We start from the raw sequence: 25,386 nt of genomic DNA, 5'->3' as shown, positions 1-25,386 counted from the left end.
CAAAACAGGCTGTATGTGAAAATTATGCCTGTTATTCCTGCTCTGTGGATAGGATACACAATTTTAGAGAGACGCTTGCAAGAGAAAATGTTGGGAACTCTTCTACTGGGCTGCTACTGTCAGGATCTGTGTGAAGATTGTTATCAGTTCTTCATACATACTGCTGTGAGGTTATATATATTTGACAGAAATTAATTGTCACAAGTTTATTCTGGCTCCTAGTACGGCTTGCCTGTGATATCACTTGCATCCCTAGAAAACTGCAATTTTAAAACTGAAGCTGTCAGAAAGAAAATAAACATACAGTGTTGCCTGCAGGATGTTAATAATCCTGTTGTTGTCCATGGAACAGTAAAGAGAGATCACTTCTTTAGCTTGTTTGATTTTTAGCTGGTTTGATTTTTGGCAAGACCTAAGTTTAGTTTGTTACAGAATTGATGTTTTGCTACTTTAAGACTGTGTTTAGTTTCTGTTATGGTCTAAGGTGAATTTTGACTTAATGTGTTATTTTGTGTTCTACGTGGATATTAAAGGATGTTGATAACACAAACAATAGAAAATTGTGAAGTTAAATCAGCTTCTTGTAAGAGACAATTTAGTTCCATAAATTATATGGAAATTTGTTTGATACCAATAACATCTGAATGTGGTACAGCATTATAATGTTAAGTGCATGTCTGCTAATGCCAATGTAAATGTAAGTTTGACACAAAAGTACAGGAAAAGCAGAGCTAATATGGATCTTCTGTTTGTTGTGATTTGCTAGTTATTTCCCAACAAAACATTAAAAGACATAAGCATCGTATAATTATCTACCAGGAATACTAACAGGAAAACTGTTATGACAGAAATTTGAGGACTATTTTAATCACAATTTGTCCAAGTCTTTTTAGAAATTCTGAGCTAAAATCAACGTATACACTTACAGTGATTTTAAAAAAAAAAACAACAAACCTCTTCATTTCTTGTGCTTTGCTACCCTACAGAATATTGAAGTGCTAAGTGAATTTGGAAAAGGTAATGCATTGTTTGGCTTCAGTTTTCATTTTGATAATACAAAAATGCTATTTGAAGCTGATAAAATGAATAAGTGAATCCTGTTTTTTGCCTGTAGGATTTGCAGATTTTGGTTTTATGGATGAATGATGCATCTTATGATCTGACCATCAGAGGGAGCTTGTATTTCATGAACAAAAAAGTTATTCTTTTGTTTATGCAGATAACTATTTAACATGCTCTTGGTCCTTTGTTTTTAAGAAATGTTGATTTGTTGGGTTAAATATTTTCATACTGTTAGGACTGCACCAGACAGTCATGTAGCACACCTAACTAGTCATTTCCCCCAACTTCAGTTTTCTAAAAATGACATCTAGTCTAATCTTACTAAATTGACTTTCCTAACAGTCCCTACTAGAGAGAGAGAGAAATGGAAAGTGAGTTATGCTGGCCATCTTCTTCTCCAGGTACATCACAGCTTTACTCCAGCATAACCTGTCATTGCCACCATACCAAAGCAGTCCAGCCTCTTTTGTTGTGCTGGGGATTTGTGCAGCCGCATGATGAATTCAGCTGTGGTTAAATTAACATTTTTACCTTTGCCAGCTAATTTTTAACCTACTCAGTTTGCCAATGCAGTTTACTGTACAGCTACATGACTGTCGGCACAAAAGATGGGAGCATTTGCTGGCATGGGGCTGGAGAGGAACAGTCTGTTTTGGCAAGGATGGTGGTTTATGAGCTTCTTCAAAAATTATGAAGCCACACATTTAGCATCTATTTTAGGGTGAGTTACATTGCCCTGACTTCAGAGAGCCTAGAAAAATAGTTTAATTCAGTTAATTTAGTTCACTTTACTTCCAGATGGCCGAAGCTAAGATAAATGAATTTTGCCGCTTGTCAGTTATTCTTGTCTTTTCACATGATGGAAAAATTGAGAACACAAAACTGTTGTAATTTTCCATTAAAACAACTGATTTGTATGAAGTGCAAAAAGCTGCTAGTCCCATTACATAACAGTTGCATTGAAAATGTACTGCTGTGACACGTTAGGTTTTCTTCTAGTTCATGTGCCATTAGTTATAGTTCCTACTGATGTGTGTAGAGGAACTTAACTGGGATGTGTAGGAATTTGGCTCATCCACAGTAACAAGAGAAGCACGTTCTAAAGTTGAAAGTGGCAGTGTTCTGTTTCACAAGTATAATTATCTTCTGTCAGTAAATATATATACACGCTGTATTGTGTGATGAATATAACCAGCAGAAAAAAAATCCAACAATTTTTTTGTTCATTCCATTACAAGAGCCCAGACCTGCTGTACTTACTTACATCAAGGACTGATTCCAATAGACCTGAGCACTATTCACGCCTTTTGATGTTACGTTGTTTTCTGCATGCAACCTTTTCTAATTTAGTTTTGCGCTACATAACAGTTTTCTTTGGTTTAGACCCTTTAGACCCCTAGACAAATGCTGACAACAGGGGCAAACATTTTAGTGAAAATGAAGAGTTACTATTAAGACCTAGTATAACGCCAGTTAGTTTTATGAGTTTGTGCTTCCAACAGGTAGTAGTTATTAAATACAGTTTACTCTGGAGCTCAGCATTTATTGCATGTGAATGTGAAATGCTGTGCTATTGCCAAATCTCTTTCTTAGCTCGCCTTTTCTGTGTGACACGTGACAAGTAGAAGAGGCTGCAGTAGATATGCAAGAACAATAGGCTGGGATGGGGCCTAGCTTTGGGGCGCTATATTGCAGTGCCTCTCCTGCCCTTGGGCTCTACAACTCTTTGTGCAGGGTCTTAAAATTTTGATGAAAGGAGTCTGTGAAAGGAGTCAGAACGGAAAAAATCTCTTCAATTTGCTAAGAAAAATGGATTTGGCTGTATAATGGCACTTTCAGCGAGGTACAGAGAGGGCAGATACAAGGAGAAGAATGAGGGTTTAATAGAAGGGAAGTTGGGGTAGCAGGAATAAATAGAGTATGTTTGTAAGGCAAGGAGAAAGTAAATCTTAGGGGAGGATTTTGGCATTTACAGACCAGGTGATCTCTAATTTGCTGTTGTGTAGTCAGGTGGGATGGAAAACAAAGTTTTAAATTGTTGCGAGGATTTTACTCAATTACTAGGGAGGTTGAACCATCTTCAGTTTGTCGTAGTATTTTATCTTTGCACCTTGGTGTTTATTATGGTTTTTGTTCTCGCTGTAGTTGTGTATGTGAAATGTATAAAACAAACTAACCATGTGCGTGCCTGGCTCTGAATCTGCCATTTAATTTCTCCTTGATTGTTTATTATGAGATATTTTTTGATTGTTAACATCCTGCTGTACAGAATACATATGATGAACTGGTCAAGGGCCGCTGATCCCTGCTGTATTATTTAATGAAACTGGATGTACAGTTCACTATGTTTCATTGCCTTTGTTCCTCTAAAACACCCATTAGTGGTCTCCACATTTGTTCCTTAATGCTAAAAATGAAAAGTACGGTTGTCTGAAAGCAAGGACAGAAAATGCTTTTAGATTTTCATTTACATTCTTCTTCATATTGTGCTGAGAAACACCGAATAACAATGACTCCGATGTGGTTTAAAAGCAGTTATTCTCACCCACTTCTTTTGTGACTGGCAAACTTTTAGGAAGTATTGGAATGGATTAAAGCCAGTAAAAGAACCGAGTTTCATCATGAAGTCCTTCCTGAGTTTCTGTTTCAGTCCAGCACTTTGAGCCTTCACATTATCGTTGTTTGTCTTTTAAGGCTTACCTTACATATTGGCATCTCTGCACAAAGTGGGGATCACTTGGTCCAGCTGCTCCTTGGATCCTACTTTATAAATGAGCACATCTTGCTTCTATATATGTGCATGGTGATGGAGAAAAAAGAACAACCCGCCCATACTGCTGATAGGTGTTTGAAATAACCAAATAGCTCACTGATATATGATAGTGGCATGGTACAGCGACAATTCACTGTAGGAAAGCCAAAGTAATATATAAACAAGTAGCAGTGGAAGAACCATTGGGAAATTGAGGTAGTGACTAACCCTGGTTTAGCCAATATTTTTTTTTTTTTTTTTTTTTTTTTTTTCATCAGAGATTCCAGATTGCTGAGGTGTTCGGGAGTCAGTAGTTTTTGTCAGGCAGCAGCCAGGGACACTCCTCAGGCTGATACTAGCCTTCATAATGGTCTTGATGGTAGAGAGTTTGGTGCTTGATGCATCCTTTGATTATATATTCCAAGCATAACATGATATCTAAAATATTTATTTTTTTTTTAATTCATGGTGCTCACCTCTGGTGACATATAGTTGAGTGATAAATATTAGCTTCTTTAATAGATGGCATTCGAGTCCCTGGAAATTAGGTCTTGTAAGACTTTGCAAGTGCATTATGCTCTGTGCTATTAGGAAAGGAAGGACGACCAGATCTTCTTTGTAAAACCCAAACTTCTGCTAACCAACAGCCAATAGAATACTCTTAAACAATTAAGGACTTAAAAAATTTTAACATGACTCAACAGGCTAGTTATAATTGTAAGTTATCTATACTTAGCTTGGTCTTTAGCTTCAATAAAGAGACAGAATACTGTTTCTGAATTCCAAACCTTTTAATTGAGGGAACATGGTTTAGAGACAAGCAGAAATAAATAGACTGGCTGAAAATGTACATGTGTAGCAGTTTTCCACATCTAATGAAATTTTGGAAAAGATGATGGCTATTTGTATTGCTGAATATGGCTCGATGCAATTTTTCTATGAATCATTCAGTATTGATCTAGCTGTTGAATTTTTGAGCCTTTCCAGTATATAGCTGTTCTGGGTAAGTTTCATATATCACATTTCAAGTCTAATTATGGAGAAACAGTTGTCTAATGGATTCAGCTGCATCTAATGTAAGAGAGGCAGATGACATTCAGTAATTTTGACATTATAAAAATAAGGTACAAAATGGTATTGCAGAGTACTTCAAATTGCATGAAAGACGGCCTGAAAGCTGTCCAAAAATTTGTTCCAGGAAGTCACTGAGCTTGTAAAAATAGCCTTAACTTTTCTAGGGTATACTTTGAAGCTGCAAACATTGGTCAGCCTGAGAATCATAAGGGAAAACACAGATCTTGTTTGATTTTTTCAGTCTAGCTAATAATGTCGATGTCAGGGGGAAAAGATGGCAGATCCTCATTTGTTAAGACCCGTGGGCATTGTCTGTCTATGATTCTTGTAACCAGTGTCTAATTTCTTTCAGTTCAGGGAATCCCCATCGTAAAGTTTAGTCTTCATGTATTTGCCCAGTCTTCAAATCCACTTTCATGCTGTCTCATAAGCCTGGAAATTTCTCTTGCCCACAGCATCCATGCTTCCTTCCCCATTTGTTTTAAAACCCTTCTTGTGGCCACTTCTTCAAAGAGCTGCATGGATATTAATAGCATTACATTATCTTCTAACCTTCCTGTGCTCTCAGGAAAACATTTTCCTTTGTTTCTTTCCCCCCACTTCCATCTACTCAGTTTTATTTCTATTTTTGTTATCTCTGAAGAAGGAAACATCGTGCTAATTATGTTTGTAAGTTACCTTAACCAGTAAAATGTCACACTTTCCCCAAGTGTTAAAACTGCAAAACTGGGGCTATCTTAGTACCAGCAAGTGTGGCCAATCTCTTGAGCCTTTGATGTTTAATGCATCTATGCCATGACAAAGCTGTGTGAGAAGTCAGATCACCATGAGAATATGTGTGGACACTCTCCCCCGCCCCCCAGAATCTATTAACTTTAAAACAGCAATCTCTCTCTGAGGTTATGCTTTCTTTCCTCTGACCCAGTTTTTCATTATGTTTTTTCTTGATTAGAATTGCCAGGTATGAAGTAAGATGACTTTAGAAAGATAAATAGAAGCAGAAATCAAACAAAGCTATTTAGCACAAAATGAACACGTGTAAGCCACGTGGTTGCTGTTCAGCCCTACTGTCCCACTCTAACATAGTTTATAGTGATCAGTCTACCCCGTTGAAAACATTGGGCTTAAAATTCTGTGATCAGATGCATGTTGGCAAACCACTGGTCCGACACTAAGCTCTCACTGGAGGTGGGGGGACACCCTTAGAGGTGCAGATCTTCACCAGCACAGATCGTAATTGCAGAGTGGGAGGTAAGACGGTGATTGGCATAAGACGTGATGGCAGAAAGAATTTGAGCTTTTAGGGGAGAAAAAAGACTACAATCCCCAAGACTGAGTCAGAATATCACAGCGTAGCATAAACCTAGTTTTGATAATACTAATCCTTTTCTGGAACATCAAAGTCAATAAGTGCCCAAACGATGCAGTTCAGAGAACCAAACAAAGCAACCAGAAAATGGCTTTGTTACAGATAATTTCAGTTTTAAATAAATTAGCTTACTAACATCAGAAAATAAGCTGGCCATTGGATGCATGGAAATACATGCACACCATAACTAAAAGACTTAATTTGACTTCCGTATCTCAGTTTGAAGAAGCCGCAAACACTTATTTGTAGTCTTCTGTTTTGATATGTTAATCTGTTGTTCAGCAGTATTGGTGTGCACAGCTGCACAACAGCTTAGTGGAGATTCACTGTAAATTTAGAAATGTTTCCCACAGACACAATTTAAAATAGTAAAAGTAGGTAAGCTGTACTTGTGTATAGATATATAGCTACATAGTAGGTCTATAGCTCTAGATACACAGATGTATGTATTTAGATACATAGATCTATAGATCTGTATAGCAGTTGCACTTGTATATACATATATACATACATGGAGCGAGGGGGAGAGAGAGAATGAGCACAAGCTGAAACACAGGAGAGTCCCTCTGAAGATCAAGAAACACTTTTTTACTGTGAGAGTGTCCGAGTGTTGGCACAGGCTGCCCAGGGAGGTTGTGGGGTCTCCATTCTTGGAAATATGCCAAACCCTTCCAGACATAGTCCTGGATAACCAACTTTAGGTGGCCCAGCTTGAGCAAGAGGGTTTGACCAGACGGCCTTTGGAGGTCCCTTTTCACCTCAACCGTTCTGGTAGGGTATTTTCAGCATCTGTCATAGTAATGTGACCTCTGTTACCATTGTGTAAATGCATCACAAGTTTTAATCTGGCTGTCCTTTCAGCATGCTGTGTGTTGACTAAAAGGTTGGGCTAATTCTTTTTTTTAAATGAATCAGCATCTTGTGAGTGAGGAGTAAAGGTTGAAAGAGAACTTTCAAGTGGGCCTGTGTAAGAGGTGGTATTTGGGTCTTTGATTTCCTTGGCTTCTTTCAAAATCCCAACTTTAGTTGTGTAGACTGTGGAGCCTAAGGTTATAAACCATAAGCAGCAGAGAAAGAGAAGTGAATTTTGATCTACAGGTCCCAAGTGCATACTCTGAGCTTCTTCTAGAACTTTTCTGTTGGAAAGTAATGCATAAACTTGTAAAATCTCTTCATAAGTGTGATTTCAAAGTAGCTCACTTAAACAGCATAGAAAACAAAAATGGTAAGAGTAAGGACTCCAGAATGACGTGTTACAGGAGCGTGAACTGGCAGACTTGTGTGAGCCAGCTTTATATGCCTGTATTACTCTTCCTTGGGCCTTCCCTATTTTTTTTCAGCTGTCTATGCTGTTCGCTTCCCAGTGTAATGCATTTTCTTCCAGGTAGGAGAATAAAGCACTGGATCTTTCTGTTACAGCTGAACTATTGAGCCAGAAAATAATACACTGAAATGCAAATACATTGTTATGGTAGGGTTTGATTAAATTCATGTGACAGGATTAATTTTATTTTTTTCCGCTATTTTGATTTTTAGTTCAAGGATAGTATGAGTCAGCTGGACCTACAGCTACTGAAAAACAGGAAGTTGTATTTGCAAAGAAAAAAAAAAAAAATTTTGCCATTTTTCTGTTTTTCAGTAATAGAAATATTCTACTTATTGGTATTATTTTTGGCACAGGTTTTATCAGTTTTATCTAAACTTTTTTCAAAATTAAACCATAAGTTTTTCATGTGAAGGATTTCAGCTGAAGGAAATATGGAACATAATTCAAAAATTATACCAAAAATTTATTTCCAAGAAATTAAATATTACATTGGGCAGAAGAGTTGGGAAATAGTAAACTAGGTCAGTGTAGTAGAGTTGCTTTGGCCTGGGCTGTAGACAGAGAGAAATGTATATTAAAAATAAGAAATTAGCTTAGAAGGCAAGAGTGAAGCTTAAAAAAACCCAAAAGTCATCAGCATACCTGGTACGTTCTCTAGTTCCGCCATGTAAATCCAGTGCCAGAATTTATAGCTTTCAATTTCCTTTGGTCTGCGTGGGAGATTACCCAAATACAGATAATAGAATTCACTACAGAATAGAATTTTTGAAGACAGACAGTTCTGTGACGTACTCAGTTTCCCTGAAGTTTCCAAAACTTCAGTGAGAGTAAATCCTGAACAGTTTTAACGTTAATTTCCTATTTTGATAGCAAAAGCAGAGAGCACGGACAGCTTTCTAGTTGCCATTATTTTAGTAAAGCCATATTTGTGACCCATATTAACTGCAAATATAAGACTATTTTCACATGAAATAATATGTACCTTTGAAGTTAACTAGAAATCCCTCTGCCTTTCAGTACTCATCATCTTGTTTTTTCCATGTGGAGCGACTGTGACTCATATTACAGTTGAAAGCACATTTTTAAGCATTCTATCATGTAATATCTTTGTACCTCTACATTTTTCCCCCCCTCAGAGACTATAAAGAAGATATTTCAAGAAAAGGGCATCTTTGCAGGAGAAGAAAGAGCTTTCAAACCACATCTGACCTTCATGAAGTTGTCAAAATCAACACAGCTACGTAAGCAGGTGAGCTCACATTTCACATAGCTCAGCAGCAATCTAGAAAGTTTAATTTGGAGATGAACAAAGGATTTGCTTATGCTGTAGCAAGATACTTTCTACTTTGTAACCAGCTGAAAAGGTAAGACTTGAAAATACTGATTTATTTTTTTTTAGAAAAAATAATGAGTACATCTACAATATAAACTGTAGTCCTCTACTGTACTTTAAGCTACCACTCTTGATATTCTCAGTACAGTAATATCACGCTCTGTTTTCTTTTATGAAACTATGCACAATCAAAGGATGAAAGTACTTATTTGAAATTACAGAAGAATTATTAGGGTGTAGATTATATGCATGCACTTTATTTGGACAGTTTTGTTTTATTATTCTATAGGAGAAAATAAGCAAATAAACAGCGACATTTATATTTGGATTATGCATAATATGCAGACTGTCAGTTCCCTCTATCAAATATGCTTTGGTGAATTTCAGAGTAGTGATGAAACACATCTTCTATATTCTCTGTGGCAGGCAGTTATTTCTTGCCTATTTATTAGCTTTTTTGACAAAATACACAAATACATGAAAGTAGGTTATAAATGTGATGATAAATATATTAGAAGCACTACTAGTATATCTAGTTTTTTATTTCATACTAATTTAACAGTAAATTGTATTATTTAACATAAGGTATATCTCCATAAATTTTTATTACTGACATTGTATAGAATGTTTTATGTGATTCTTTAACATTGACCAGGAAATAATTTTTAGAAAAAATATTAATATTTTAAAGTAAGAATTAAAGTGCATAATATAAATATTTTAAGTGTTTTTTTTCCTTAGTAGTAAGGATTAAAGAAAAATACTTTAAAATTTCTTTAGAAATAACTCTAAAAAATGCTGAAGGTGCACACTTTACTCGAGTAGTATTGTGAAATCATTTGGAAGAAGGCAGCGAGATTTGAGATACTTCAAGGGCATATATACTTGCTCTGAAACAGAAATAAGGACTTGTCCACAGGTTGTAGGGGGTATATTATAGCTATTAAATTTGTAGGCTCACATAAGCTTTTGCTTGTATTAACACTTGTTTTTTAAAACACTCATTTTAAAAATCCACAGCTCTTCTAGCATACCAGCTGTTCAATAATTTAACTCTTTGGTTAAAACATCTGAGATAGATAGTCAGGGTGGGGTTTTTGCTATTCTGGTTTTTGGTTGTTTTTGGCTGGCTGTTTGTTTTGTTTACATTTACCTACCTTGCATGAACTATTAGCCAGGATGCATACTTTCTCTTTTGTGATATTCATTGCTGCTGACAGAACCAGGTCATTGTCATTACAAATCATCTTCCTTAGTCCTCCATAATGCTGGATAATGCATATGGTATTCTAAAGATACACTGTATCAAAAGATACTACGTATTAAAAATCTGTAAATTTTGCTCTGTCAATCCACTGTCAGGCATAAGCATCAGTCTTTACTATAGTTTTTTTTGTCTCATTGTGTCTGTGCATTTAGTGAGATAGTTTAATGTATTTACTGAAAACAATAAATAAAAACATGAAACATAAAAGGAGTAACTATTTTATAGTAGGTTTTAATATAATGTCTAATTGGATTTTCAGATCATACAACAGTATGAAAAACAAAAAAGGGAGAGTGGATGAAGATTACATGAGAAAGCATATAAAAGAGCAAACAGAACTAAAGTAGTTGAGTGTAGTTCACAGCTGTAGCTTTATAATTATATTAATTTTTTTTTAATGTAAATTTCCTTATTTGAAGCAATACTCTGCTAAACCACTCTCCTCATAATGACTTCTAAATTCCACACAAGTTACCTTTTGGGGAAAAAAAATATCTGTTTTTCAAACCTTAATATAGCTACAGGCATTTTTGAAATGCATATCTCCTGAAAATATTTTAACTTTCCCAAATTGTTGCTGATATTTACAAAGCAAAGAGTTTGAGAATTCAAAATTAATGAAGATCTCAAGAAATCAGCTTTCCACTTTGAAGGCACAGCATTAAGATAAAAATGGTAAATGCAAAGAACTTGGAAACAGACATTAATAAAGGATTAAAATGTGAGATAACTTCTTTTCTAATCCACATTATCTGGGTTACTCCACCTCCTTCAGCTTGTCAGGTTAAAGAACTTATTTGCCTACTCATAAGTGGGAGCAACTTATTCTTCATGCTTAATTGGGCAATTCTGAGATCAAATGTGCCACTGAACACTTCCCCAAAGTCAGGAGGTACAGTGCCTCTAGGTGTCCTTCTGGAAGGAAATAAAGGAGATAATTTACTTGCACATGTTTAGCTATTTCCACAATTGATTGTTTGGATGATAAGAACCTTGTGCTAGTATCGTTATCTTCTATACAAAGAACCTAATGAAACACAATGAAAGAAGCAACTGGAGTTGTGCACTTGAAGATAACGTTTCTATTTGTGCTTCCCTCACTAGCCTGCTATGTTGCCAGAGGTCAGTCACAAGCCCTTTGTTTTTCATTCATCCAGACTGCTGTTTATTTCAGGGCGTGTTGTGAGGCACACTTGATAAATGCTGTGTGACATGTGGAGATCCTTTGATACCTAGTGATTCCTGAACTGCAAATACTGTGAAATGGATTTCATACAAACATACATGACTGGCAGCTAAATTGCGCTGATGGCATCTGCTATCCTTAGCCTAGACAGTAGCTGACAAGAAAAAATGCCAAAAATATAATTTATGAATATTTAATATATTATCCTGTACAGTATATCTTTAGAATGCTATACATATAATTAGTAAAAGAGAATATATTAGTGAGAAAAATCCCTTTGTATTTACAACACTTGCAAGTGATGTACAAGGCCTGATTCACTGTGACCATTCAACTTCAATGGTAACATGGTCAAGATTATTTTGTGGACAGTATGATTGCACTGGAAATAGCAGTAACTGCATGATTCAATAACTTATTCTTGTATATTTTAATGTAAATTATGTTAAACTTTTGCCACTACTCTAGTTTCATATAGAGATAACATAAGGTATTTATTTTGTAATAATAATAATTCCTCCATCATAAAGGAGGCTATTCTACACTAAATCAAACCCAAGGCAGTGTCTCCAAATTAAAATCTTTTTGATGTGCACTCAAGTTCATCTTTTTGCTATCTTCAGCTAGAAATACCAGTTAAGATGTTAAATATTGATATTTATGAAGGTAATTACTTTTTTCTTCTTCTCTTTTAATTTTTTTTCTTAATTTATGTGATGTTAGTATTTTTGGCTTCTTGAAATCAAATATAGCTGGAGAGAGATGTGGTATATCTGCTGATATCTTTTATTAGCTATGCTGTAAGCAGTTACAGCAAATTTTGGGAGTCAGACAATAAGCTATCTAATGGCTCTTCTGTCTTATTTAGATAAGGAATCTCAGGCACTTATTGCAGGAAAGGTTATTACTTCTATAGCACTTACATATCACGTCTCCTGCTTCATTAATTTTTTTAATCAATTTTTGTTACATATGCATACATCAAATACCGTGTTCAGTAAAGATCCTCTGCATGACAAGAGAAATGAAAGGGAATTCTTGCCTTCTGGTATTATTCCTTTAATATTAAGTTTTACTCAATACTCTAGAATATGAAATGTGAATTTCTGTCTTACATTCCTAGTATGGCTTTCAGTTTCCTAGATTTGTAATTTTGCTTTTATTTATAACCATATGGCATAGATGCATAGTTGTTTCATATAGGACCTTATGAGAAGAGAGTGATTCTCAGTAAAATCAAAGCACTTCCACTTTTTATCAGTCCCTGCTGATTCTGACATCCAGCATTCTTTGTATAATAACTCCTGGGATCTCTGGCATTTTGGACAGAAATGCTGGTGTAAGAAAAGGCACAGAGGTCATTAAATCCCTCTGTATTTCCACTTAGCCTCTACGCCAGTAGTTTGTATTGTGACAATTGCTACTTGCTGGCATGGGAGTCTCAGGCACATACTTATTTGGAGTTTTGATGCTGATCCTTAAACAGCTGAAATGATCACTTCGGCACAATACAAAATAACACTTTGCTTTCCCAGTCTTAGGAGACCAGCAGACACGTTTTGTGATTTTTCTACAGTATTTTTTTAATAGGAACATCTAACAACAGGGGCAGAAAATGCACAAACTGGGTGACCCAACAGTTGGAAGAGGTTCTTGAATTCTCTTGTTTCGGTCTTCCTGCTTTCATATCATACACCATGTTGCAGAGATAAGTAACTACGGTACTTGTTTTAAAGACGACAAAGAAAGGACATACACTATACACAGTTTGTTACAAGCTAAATATAGTGTGAGGTATTAGTCATAGTGATCATTCTTTAAATTACCAAACTCTCCTATTGAACATGGTAGATACAATGTAATCCATGCTTTTACACATACCCCTATTACAGGACTGAGGCTGCAGAAGGCAGCACCTCTTTATGCATGAACTCTTCTAAGTCCACCTGGGGATCATCAAGGTCTAGGTGAAGAAACTTTTCCACAACAGACTTGCATTTTTCCATCCAGTCTCCTTTTGAAGGATGATCAATGCGTTTGATAGCTTTTCCATTGCGAATCAGTTCTGAGACTTCCACTCCTCTTTCAATAATTTTGGCTGGCATTCCTGCTAATGCAGCTATGTTGGCAGCATGACTAACAGTGGACATGCCCTCTTTGATCTGATAGAAAAATATCAACTCATCTCTATCTTGGTGGGTTTCCATGGTCAGGTACTCCAGAAGAGGTGTGTCAGGCAGGAGCTCTAGCTGCATTAAACTGTGAAAATTAGTGGAGACAAAGACCTGCGGACACTGGGTGCCTTGACTGATCCAGTACCTCAGGACAGCAGCCAGAAGGGACAGGCCATCCAGTGTGTTGGTCCCTTTACCAAACTCATCAATAAGTACCAAGGACCTCTCTGTGGCATTGTTCACTGCCTTGGCAACCTGGTTAAGATCAATCATGAAAGTAGAGAGCCCTACAGAAACTGATTCCCTACTGTGGATTCTTGTGTAAATCCCATCAACTACTCCAATCTCTGCCTCTGCTGCAGGGACATAACTGCCAATTAGAGCCATGAATACTATAAGACCTACTTGCTTTAAGTAGACGCTCTTTCCAGATGAGTTGGGCCCTGTGATGATCTTTATTCGTCTGGTAGCCTCGCCACTGTTCACAGGATTCGCCACAAAAGTCTTTGCGCATAGTTCCATAAGCGGGTGTCTTCCATCCTTAATGTGGAAGCCATGGCGGTGAGTAAAGCGTGGCCGGCAGTAAGCATTCTCCCGGGCCATCACCGCCAAAGCTAGTAGCACATCTAGGTGTGCAGTATACTCAATCACACTGTTAAGCACTTCAGACTTCTCCAAGATCTTTGTCTGCAGCTGGTGCATAATAAGTGTTTCCTGGTCTCTGATCTCACAGTGCAAGTCACCCAGCAGGCTGTCTAGCTCCTTAGTCCTAGCACTTCTGTAGTGCAGTTTATCCTCTGACAAGAACATGAAATCCAAGCCTTCGATTTCAAAGTCACTCTTATCCACCATAGTTGGTAGCCGTGGAATGGAGAGAAGGAACCCAATCAAAGGAATGTAGATTACACAACAGGAGGGAATATGATTCTCCAAGGTCTCCAGTTCTTTTCGTGCCACTTCTGTAAGGAAGTCTGACAGTCCCATCAGCTTTCGTTTCTTCTCATCAATGGTGGGGTCCACATTGGGTCTTACAGTGAAGCGGTTCTCTGAGATGCTGCCTTCAAAGTCCACCACTTTGCTGATAAGACTAGCAATGTAGTGGAGATCATCGGTGAAGACACGCGAAATAGTCTGAAAGAGTTCAATAGTGTTGGGCAGAGAGCGACATGTGTCTCTAAGGCACACAGCACTGTACACTGTTTTATAGAGTGCTTGCCAGTCACTAACTTTTGTGTGGGAAAGAGTCATTCTTTTTAGAATAAGAGGCACATTTTTAATATTCTTGAGGCAACCTTGAAGAGTGAGGACTGTTTCATGGTTCTGAGCCAGCAGGAAGAAGTGGATAACTTCTAGCCGTTTGTTCAGCTCTGTCAAGTTCCGAGTAGGTCGTGTGAGCCACAGCCTCAGCAGTTTTTCTCCCCATTTGCACCTGCAACGGTTTAAAATTCCATATAAACTGAATCCTTCTTTTAATCCACTTGACAGCTTGTACACAGAAGGATGGATATCACTTTTAAATATCTGCAGGACACAGTAAGTGTCCTGGTCCATATGCACAATATCTGACAGCACAAACTTTTTAAAGGCCAAAATAGGAACTGCAACACTGTTTTCTTCAAGCTCAACTCCGACCCTTCTTCTGTCTAGAAACTTAAGGAGTCCACCTAGGGCTCGTATCATGAGTGGGCTCTCAAAAGGGATGATGGAGGACAAGTAGAGAATTTTCTCTGTTGCAGTCATATGAGATGGGATAAATGGAAATTGCCTGGATAGGATTCGTTGCTTGCTGACTTCTAGGCCAAAATCTACGTTAGGAAACAGGACAATTTCTGGTTTTCCTATATCTTTATCACCAGCAGCGGCTGTTAGGTTGGTCAGGAATTTGGCAATATTCTGGTCCTGTTTTGCACTCGTCACTATGCATTGAGGATTAACTTCCCCAATCACTTTTTGCAGTAGCTTGAGGTCTTCATTATCAGGTATGTCAGGCATGAAGTAGACTGAGCAGTCTTCTGTATCATAATAAGTAATTGCTAGCTGCCCTGCATACCACAAAACAGACATGTGTGTCCCGGAGCACTCTTGGTCCTCTTGTTCAGGCCCAAGTGGTGGTGGCAAGGCACAACTCGTGGCTGATGTGGTACTCATTCTGCTGGAGAAAAATATTTTTATTCTCATAAACTCATCCAAAAAGTTCTGATAAGTAACTGTAATTGACAACAGCAGGTTCACACTCACTCTTCCAACCCTTGAGAAATTACGATGCTACCAGGAATTAAAGATACCCGTTCAAGTGAAAAGATGCAGCCAATAATTACAGTCACCATCGTGCTTCCAAGCAAGGTGTAACTGAGATAACGACCAGCAATGTTGGAATAGTTTTACATTTTTTGTCTGTATCCTTTATTTTAGTAAGCACATATGTATCACAGAATGGTAGGGGTTGGAAGGGACCTCTGGAGATCATCTAGTCCAACCCCCCTGCCAGAGCAGGGTCACCTAGAGCAGGTTGCACAGGAACGCGTCCAGGCAGGTTTTGAATGTCTCCAGAGTTGGAGACTCCACCACCTCTCTGGGCAGCCTGTTCCAGTGCTCTGACACCCTCAAAGTAAAGAATTTCCTCCTCGTGTTTAGGTGGAACTTCCTATGCTCAAGTTTGTGCCCATTACCTCTTGTCCTGTCCCTGGGCACCACTGAAGAGAGCCTGGCCCCATCCTCCTGACACCCATCCTTTAAGTATTTATAAGCATTGATAAGATCCCCCCTCAGTCGTCTTTTTTCCAGACTGAAGAGACGCGAGTCCCTCACCCTTTCTTCATAAGAGAGGTGTTCCAATCCCCTAATCATCATGCCCAAATACCCATAAATACAGTAATGTACCTATATACACGTACAAAATCATCCTCCCCTCAGAGGTACGGGACACCCACGTGCACTGACCACAGCTCCTCACAACAACACAGCCACATAAACCACTCATTTCAGGGTCCTACCCTGGTATTTATGCAGCACCATCACATAGTACTGGTTTCTATGCAAGTACATAAGGTCCTGCAGCAGGGATCAACCATACCAGTTTCCCCCACAGAATCCACAGGCGCTGTCAGCAGCCCACTTCCAACCCTCTCCCACTTCTTCCCCGCTCTACTCACCCTCCTCACCGCGGACGGGCAGCTCGTCTCGGCTGCTGTCTCTCCTTGCAACCCGAAAGTTTTATCTTGACCCCCTTCCCCTCCCTCTCCGGGCCGGTGCTTGGCGCTCCCTGCGCTCAGGCCTCCCCGCCGCTGGGTCCTGTCAGGGCGGCGCCGGGCTGTGGCGCTGAGCCCCGTCTACGCCCCCGGCCGTTAACCGCCGCTCGCCCCCCGCTGCCGGGGGCCCACCCCAGCCCCCTCCCAGCAGGGAAGGGACCCTTAACCTCCCTTGCGGCCTCCCGGTTGAATGGGGCACCCCTCTCCTCGGGGGTCGAGCTCCTCCCACCAGCCCCTGACCCGTCCCCAGGAGCGGCTCACCGCCTCCCTCCCCAGCTTCCTCGGCCCCCGCGCTGAGGGGGAGGTTGGAAGAAGCCTCCTGAGCAGCCCAGCCTACTGGCCGGCAAGGGATGCCAGGCATCGGCTGCCACCTGGCATCTCCATGACCTGCCTTTGCATGGCTGTGGGGTATGTTACATGGAAACTGAAGCTGCTTGTGGGAGGGCGTTGGGCACCTCACTTTGCAGCCATGTTAAGGCCTATCCTTAAGGCTTCCCTCCCCTGGTCCCACAAAGGGGCAAGTGCTGCCCAGCCACCCGCTGACAGCAGCCACCCAGACTCTGTGGTTTAACTGCAGGCTGGGGGTGGCAGGCTGCACCTTCCGCGCCTGCATATAGAGGAGGCACATACAGCAAGTTAACAGACATAACAGGGCTACCAAATGCTGTTGCCTTCGTGCCCTGCTGGGCCTACAAGAGCTCCACATGCAAAGCGTCTCCAGGCCCATGTTACATAGCCATGTCCCGTTACAGGCATCCATTCATTACAGTGCTTCCGCAAGAGGCACGTGTCCTCCCCTTCCAGCACCAAATGCTTCAAAATGGCCTATCGAGTACTCTGTTTCTCACCCACCCCCAATTATAGCATATCTCTATAATCAGCATCTATACCTTTCCCATGTGGGAACAACTCTCTTTCATCTCCATTGTCCAGACCCTTTCAATTAAGAAAGGAACCATGACCTTCCCATGCACCTGTGTTGTTTCACCCTTTCACATCTAATTGCAACCATTGCAAACAGTGCTCCAGAAATTGCTCCAAGTTATTAAAAATATCATACAGTTTTCCCATGGCTGCTTTTCCAAATATCTTTCAGTAGTGCATCACCAGCATAACTCAAGTCCTGAGCATTCAACATTTGATTCATGCCTTACCAATCTGTTTTTGACAAGCAACATCCCAACCTCTTGTAAGTGCTTTTTTTTTATTGGAGCATGAAGTAGTGATTTTTATTTTTACCTCATTTCATTCCACAAGTACTCAAGGCTTCACATTTTGACAGGTGTTCTCCTGGCTGAAGAGGGTTTTTTCTATTACTGCTTAATGTCCCAGTGTATTTCAAAGAACTGTCAGCCAAAAAGCAAAGAATGATGATTTAATTTCAAAATAACCTTAGTACATAAGAACTAATCTAGCGATAGAATATCAAATTTTAAATAATGTCAGTGAGGGTGGAATAAATGTAGACTTCCAAGGAGGTTGTGTACCCGAAATGAAAAGCATCCACCACTAGATGTCATCGTTTCAGAGATTAAGGAAGTGGAAAGGCATTTGACCTTCACTAAATTAGACTTTAGGAGACCAAAAGTCTAATTTACTAAAGGGGACCACAAGTCTCTGAATTAGATGTTAGAGAACCAAATGTGCAAGTACTCAAGCAAAGTGCTTCTCGAGTCAGTAATTTTGTACCTAAGTAAAAGCTCGGCAGGCATACCAACACTGAGTAATAGTGAATGAAGCACCAGAAGAAATGTGTCAGTGTGATGCTCAGATGAACGGATATAGTGTAAGGGTGTGAGGAAGGAGACAGTGTGTGTCCCATTTAGGGTGTCTGCTGAGGGACCTTTTCAGTGCAGAGGGGTTTAATAAGAAAAGGAGGAGGGCCTAAACAATATGTACAGAGACACAAACCTGACTAACATATGATAGGGGAGACAGTAGCAAGAGCCAAAGCTGGTCAGCCACAGTCTGGTTGAGGACTTTGTCAAATGGGATGGTCAGGGAAAGGGGGAATTTATAAACAAAACATACAGAGACAAAAACCTGTCAAACATAACACACAAAACCAGGAAAAATCCTCGTCAGTCACTCTAATTGATGGGCTATCGAGAAACTGCAGGCAAACTGGGACTTTGCAGCTGTTGGGGATGTAAATCTGAGGGTCCAGGGTGTTGGGGGGGTCGGTGGGCCTGTGCAAAAGGATGATGGATGTGCAGGGGAGGGGATGGGGAGGAACAAAGGAGGAGTGGACAGAAAGGGGTATAAAAGGGGCCGTTTCTGTGTGGGGCTGACAGGCACGCTTGTCTGACTGAGCTGGTGTGCTGGCTGCTGGGGGCAAATGTCTGTATCTTCCCCAAACCACCCGTGTGTGAGGGGTGTGGGTGTTCGTTACCAAACCTCAGGCTGGACTAGCTGGTGAGCGGGGGACCCGTGGGTGCCTAGGATCTGGGCAGGGGTGCCGGGCAGACAGAGGGGCCATGAATGTGCTTGGGGGATGCACAAACGTGTGTGTCCTTGTGAACCTGGAGAGAGTCATGTGCATGCCTGCACTAGTGACCTTCTGTCTCTGCCAGGGGCTATCTGCACTTGGGTCTTATGTGAGCCCTGTACTTGCGTGTTGTTGAAGGCTGTGGCAATGGCAGCCTGTGTAGCTGGACATGTCCATGTCCACTGAGCATGTGTATGTGTCTCTGGGACATGAAAGCAGTAGGTATATCCATCCGAGACCCTGGGTCCCTGGGGCACCAGGCTGGGCTCCAGCAGCTGGGCTGGAGCTGCTGGAGACAGTGGTCACTCCTAACATCCCTTAGCATATAGTAATTATTTTTAAAAAGCAAACAGCATTATTTTAAAGTGGATTGAAGGAGAAAATATTGAATTTCTACAGAGATCATCTATATTTATTGAAAATGCAATGGAATGAGAAACTCTAAACTCTTAACTACTGAAATTAGGTTTTCTGAAAACAGATAAATAGAATATTTATTATTTTCCACTTCATATATGCAAAACTACATCACAATAGTGATATTGTAAATCACTGTAGGTTTTTAGATTTGCTGAGATAAAAAGCCCAGTGCTTGTTAAATAAAACCACATTTTCCTGTTTGGTGATTTTAAAGACCCAGAAAACTGCCCTTGAGAAACATTTGAGATATTTCATTGTAGTAACATGCCCAGTGATGACAGCAAGAATAATTTCCAGTTACATGTTCCATGAAGACTGTGGCAAACCATTGGAAATTAAAGCATTTGTATCATTGTGTATGTAGCATTGTTTCCTACAGGACTGAAGAGGGAGGAGTAGAAAGGAGGTGTAATGACACTTTTATTTCCTTATTTAAGTTCTGCAGCAGACAGTGCTTAAATAAAACAGAAGATTTAGCACATTATTGTTTCATTCTTCTTTTTGCATCTTGAAGTAGTTTTACATCCTAACTATACCTCTGGTTAAAATGAAAACCATAGAAATTAAATATGAAAATTCATCCTTCTAGTAGAATGCCTAATTGAACTTTATGTTGCTATTTAAAGGTGAAAAAAATTGATTCAAGCCTGTACGAAGATTTTAAAAGCCACTATTTTGGAGATGAAATTCTGCACCGCTTAGATCTTTGCTCCATGTTGAAAAAAAAGCAACCGAATGGTTACTACTACTGTGAGTCCTCTATTGTTTTTGGTAAGTACATTTTTATTTTCCTTTTATATCAGTTTTGTCTATAAGTTATATGCCTGTAAAGCCATTTTTTTCTGGAGTATATGTTAGGCAATTCTTGTAATAATATCCACGGACTCTGACAGAGGCCTGTCCTTCAATCCTCTCCCTCCAAGAACATTGTGCAGTGCTTCTTGCTGGCAGCTGAAGTTTATGTTCAACTATCCATCCCCAGAATCCAGTTCCGTCCCCAGAATCCAGTTCCATTTCTCATCCTAAAATGAGTGTTTAAGAGTGAGATGTATCACTCTCCAGAACCACTTATCTCTCTGTTGGCTATAAAGACAGACTGTGTGACTGAGTTAGATTAGACACGGTAATTATATATGACTAAAGCTCAGTGAAATGTCTCTGGTTTGACAGAGATGTAACCTTACTTGGACTATATTCATATACAGAGAGAATTTCAGTGGTACAACAGATTTCATAATAACCATTCAGAATGCCATCAAGACTTTAAACATTGTACAGACACCTTGCCTAGATCATTACAGTGCTAGAAATCACAGTTGCATCCTCCTGCTTTGTCTGAAGAGAAGCTTCACATCCCTGTGATTCTAGGCTTGTCTTCTCGTTTCTGCCACAAGTCTTGTATAGCTGGAACTTCAGATGATACATGTGGAAGGTCTATGGACTGAGAGACTATGGGATAATGGCTTGTACAATAAACCTCTCAGTGATGGTTAGTTCCCAGTAGCTTATAGTCGATCTTGGGGCTGCTATTAGTCATATTGAGAACATGAGTTAAAACACTCTAAGTGGAATAACTAGAGAATGTTGAAGATTTTTTTCTTAAATGCAGTCACCTCTTTAAATCTAGGAACGTATCACGTGATGTGTTGGGAATATCTTTAAAAATACCATTCCTGCACCTGCAGATCTTTAAGAAATCAGATGACATGGGAAGATGGTCAAGTAGTAATACAGCAAAATATAAAGTTTTTTATATTAAGTGTTTTTTTCACCTGTTCTAATTAGGCTGATTCTTTACATATGTCACATTAGAGGTGAGTCTCAAAAGACAGGTTTATAGCAGGGAACAGGTCATGGTCTTTGGAGGTCTGTTTATTTTTTTTCCTCTTTGTACTGGTACAGCTTGGGTTTTATGTTTTTGGGATTAATATTTTTTCTTGCTGCAGTCATGTCAAAGGCTGAATGCAGTGGTGTTAGAAGACATGAGATACTGAAATTCATACTAAAAGTTCACGTGAAGACTTAACTTTGTCTTTTTGCTTTAGAAATAGACATTTAGAAATAGAGCAAACTTCTATTTGTCAATGAGCAATGATGTCAATGAGCAACATGTCCATCTCAACAAGAATGTGGATGGTCTTAATAAATCTTAATAAGGCAAAATCTTAACTTTGACCTACTTAAGGAAAAGAGAACGTCTGTTCTTGTATGGATCCTCTAATAATAGAAAAGAAATATGAAAAATCTTTTACAACAACAAAATGCTTACTTAAAGACTATGATAAATTTGTTGTCATATGCCTTGCAACATTTTCCAGATTTCTGGTAATAAGCAGAAATACTAAAAGAAAAAAGTGACCAGAAATCATTCCAATAAGCAAATTATTCAGTGGGTCTAACGTTTTCCAATCCAAAACACACTAGCCTTATTAATGAAAATATTCATGACCAAGGAATGATGATACCTCAGAAAAAACGAACAAAACATGCAACATTAGGGAAATCTTCCAGGACTGTTGCCGTCCCAACTAGCTGAATAGAAACATCCTCACTGGAATCTTTTCTTGTGTGGACAGTTTTAAAGGAAAGCCCTGTCTTCATCCTTAAGTAATAAAGAATCTTAAAAAGATGAAAACTTCTATTTGTTACAAAGATACATCCTTCAAGACTAAGAAATCTCAAAAAGATGAAAAGTTCTGTTTGTAATGAAGATACATTGTTAAGGACTAAGAAATCTCAAGAAGATGAAGATTTTATGAAGGCACCATTCCAACCCCAAATTCTGTGAAACCTTTGAAGATATGATGAGCATAAATAAAAGGAAAACTTCTGATCCAGGAACCTCTTCTAGTGGAGTTAATTTTGATGGAAAGATCCAACTTTCAAGGGCTTATAATAGACAGAAATACATGTCAATAATGCATTATATTCAATTTTTCCTAAGCACATACTGTTCTTTTCATCATCCTAAAAGTATACCTGGTTAATAGTCAGGTTATACCGGTTTATACCTGGTGCCTCATCCGCTGTTTTTCATCTGCTTTTCAAGATCTGGATTGTTTCATTCTTAATGCTATAATAACACTATGTTGGAGACAAAGAGTGTTCCTGAATAGTTAGTACTATTGCTAAATTCATGTTGTTTGGACTAGGTTTACATAAATACTGCTATTAAAAGTTAGAGCTGGTTCCAGGGCTCTTTGTATGGCTTTGGTGGCAACTTAGTTTCTGCCTTGTGGTAACGTTTCCCTATGCTGCAGCATTGCTGGTGGAAGTGCTCAGTGGTCCTGAGGACTGCTTTGAGGACTTTTGATTAAATACTTATTCAATACTTTAAACATGTCAGGCACTTTACAAATGCTAATTGCTGTTAATGTTTTTGTTTGCGCTTAGGGCCACCTTTATTTAGCTTAGGTAGACTGTTAACAAAACAAATTAAAAGCAGTAAGGAAAAAAGTGTAGGATGTGTGTTTAAATTAGTGACAACACTATTGCAAAATAACGATCAGTCAAAATTAAAGTGAGATATATTTATACATATCTGTCTATCTATCTATCTACCTATCTTTCTATCTAAATATTTTATCATATTTATTGCCTTGTGTTATGCGCGTCTCATAGTTATGTTTATATTTGTGTATATAACTATACTACTTCTGTACATGTTTGTACAGAAGATATTATTTATATGCATCCAAATACTTAGAGGAAGAGAAATTACAAGTTTATTTAACATGGTATAAGATTTTTCTTTTGGGTGAAATTGAGGCTTCACTATTCCCAAATATACTTCAGAATATTTCGAAATATGTATCTGATTAAGGAATTTGGTAAATAACTCATTACAAATAAAAGCTGATTAGTAGTATATTTGGTAGATATTGATAATGTTTTTTCAAAACATCTGTTTTGAAACATTTAAATATCTCTTCTTGAACTTGTCTTGTTACTGACATCTCAGATGCTAAAATGAGACAGTCAGTCTTTCAGATGTCCTTTGAATGTAAGTCCCATTAAGTGTTTTATAACAGCAGTCAATCAAGGCAAGAATCAGATGCTTGTTTGGCTTTAACTCACTCCTGGGGTGACAAAGCATAAAGAATTTACGGGAAGTGTCATTTTCACAGTCCAAAGAGAATTCAGTGCAATTCCTCTGAATTATTTTTACATGAGTACTACATCTGGCTTCATCTAACCATAGTATTTGAATGGATGTTCTCCACTGATACCACTTTAAGAAAGTGTAGTATTATTATCCCCACTTTTCTCAGTCCTATATGGACATAGATGCATCTTGCCCAAATACATGCATTTCATTTTTCTGGTTTTGTACATTTTAATATATATTTATCTAAAGCCAAAGGAGAAGGAAAACAGTTGTATTGGAATGGAGTTTAAATTACTTATTTTTTAATTTCAGAGAAGGAGAAACCACATTTTAATGAATATTGAAAAACTCATTTTAAAATGTGATTTGAATATGGTTTTAGTAACTATAGGCAGCTAGGATATTAAAATAAACACAGGAGGGAGTTAATGCAGTTCTATTAATATTTCAGTGTCACATATGGAAATATTTGAGATGGTTATGATTTAACAGCAATTCAAAATTTATTAATGATTTGAGATAGATCAGTAGGCTAAATTTTAGCAGCACTTAATCATGAACTGATTTAAGGATTTACAAGATGATTTAACAAAATAATTGAACAATGACTTAATTACAGATTCAAAAATGGCAAGATTCACACTAACTTACTATAAGGTATCCCAAATCAATACATACACATATGAGCACAAACACACAAATACACACCACTCGAGGGGCCGCACACAGACCCACACCTGAGTTTTTAACTGCTAGGACCAAAGGTCCCTTCATAACAGGCAACTCCAACGAGCCAACGGGTGCCCCTTTTTTAACACATGCACAAACAACTGGACAGAAAGTATTTGGATCCAGTAAAGTATAACACCCACAGTCTTAAGAGATAATGTGTATATTAGAGACACATGGACAGAGAGGTGGATGAAAGAGAGGCTAGCCTATAGTTAAAATTTCTCTCAAGTTTGGAGTAAATATTCACAATGCATCAGCATTCCTCAGCGGGTGATAACTGAGACTCGAGAGGGTTAACTCACCCTGGCCTTTAAATCCTCGAGGTGTCTGCCTGAGCAGCGTCCAAACTCAAGGGTGGACTCAAACTCAAAACTCATGCTGGTCACAGCATGCTGCGATCTAGAAGAGCTCAAAGGGTCTCACTAGGATCACTACTTATAGGGTCCAAGCTAATTGGTTTTCATCAGGTCCTTTTCCACTCTAGCCCAGCTCGGACAGTGGGATGTTCTGACGCTTTCCACCGCTTGTGCAAGCCCAGAACTTGCTAGATCTTGAAGTTCTGGTATCACCCCCCTCTCTGGGCCATGATCCATTTATTGTCAGAAGTGATTTATTACCATTATTGTTCCCAAGCGATAGGAGTCACGGGAGCCAGGTATGCTAAGGGATTACCATAGTGTTCTGGTCCATTACCCTTCATTTTCTTTCTTTGTTTTTATGTTGGACCATTATGTGTCTCAGGTAACATTCTGGTGCATTGTATTGTTATGTGGCCCAGATGGGGCTAGAAATCACGCCAAGCACTGAGTGGCCTAAAAGGGAGAGGTGGAGGAGGTTGCACCACCA

General features: G+C 38.8%; 2 protein-coding genes across 9 annotated transcripts in view; one reads left to right on the top strand and one right to left on the bottom strand.

Moving 5' to 3' along the window:
- The window catches only part of AKAP7 (A-kinase anchoring protein 7), a 90,177-nt gene that overhangs the window by 19,761 nt on the left and 45,030 nt on the right, over window positions 1-25,386 (top strand). For all 8 annotated transcript variants that reach the window (XR_010070345.1, XR_010070344.1, XM_063329593.1 and 5 more), the window contains 2 exons: window positions 8,721-8,833; window positions 20,327-20,471. Coding sequence is in view for 6 of the 8 variants with exons in the window: in XM_063329593.1 (XP_063185663.1) it covers window positions 8,721-8,833; window positions 20,327-20,471 (258 nt within the window). In the remaining 2 variants the exon portion in view is untranslated. The remainder of the gene's footprint in view (window positions 1-8,720; window positions 8,834-20,326; window positions 20,472-25,386) is intronic.
- MSH5 (mutS homolog 5) lies at window positions 13,257-17,157 on the bottom strand. Its single transcript, XM_063331065.1, has 2 exons — window positions 16,960-17,157; window positions 13,257-15,693 (listed from the first exon to the last, which is right to left on the bottom strand). The coding sequence occupies exons 1-2, from the start codon at window positions 17,151-17,153 to the stop codon at window positions 13,257-13,259; spliced, it is 2,631 nt and encodes an 876-aa protein (XP_063187135.1). The 5' UTR covers window positions 17,154-17,157.

This window comes from Chroicocephalus ridibundus, chromosome 3 (genome assembly GCF_963924245.1).
Source record: "Chroicocephalus ridibundus chromosome 3, bChrRid1.1, whole genome shotgun sequence".
In the NCBI taxonomy this organism is placed as follows: Eukaryota; Metazoa; Chordata; class Aves; order Charadriiformes; family Laridae; genus Chroicocephalus; species Chroicocephalus ridibundus.
Note: the sequence above shows the minus strand (reverse complement) of the source record. Positions and strands in the feature narration are given on the sequence as shown.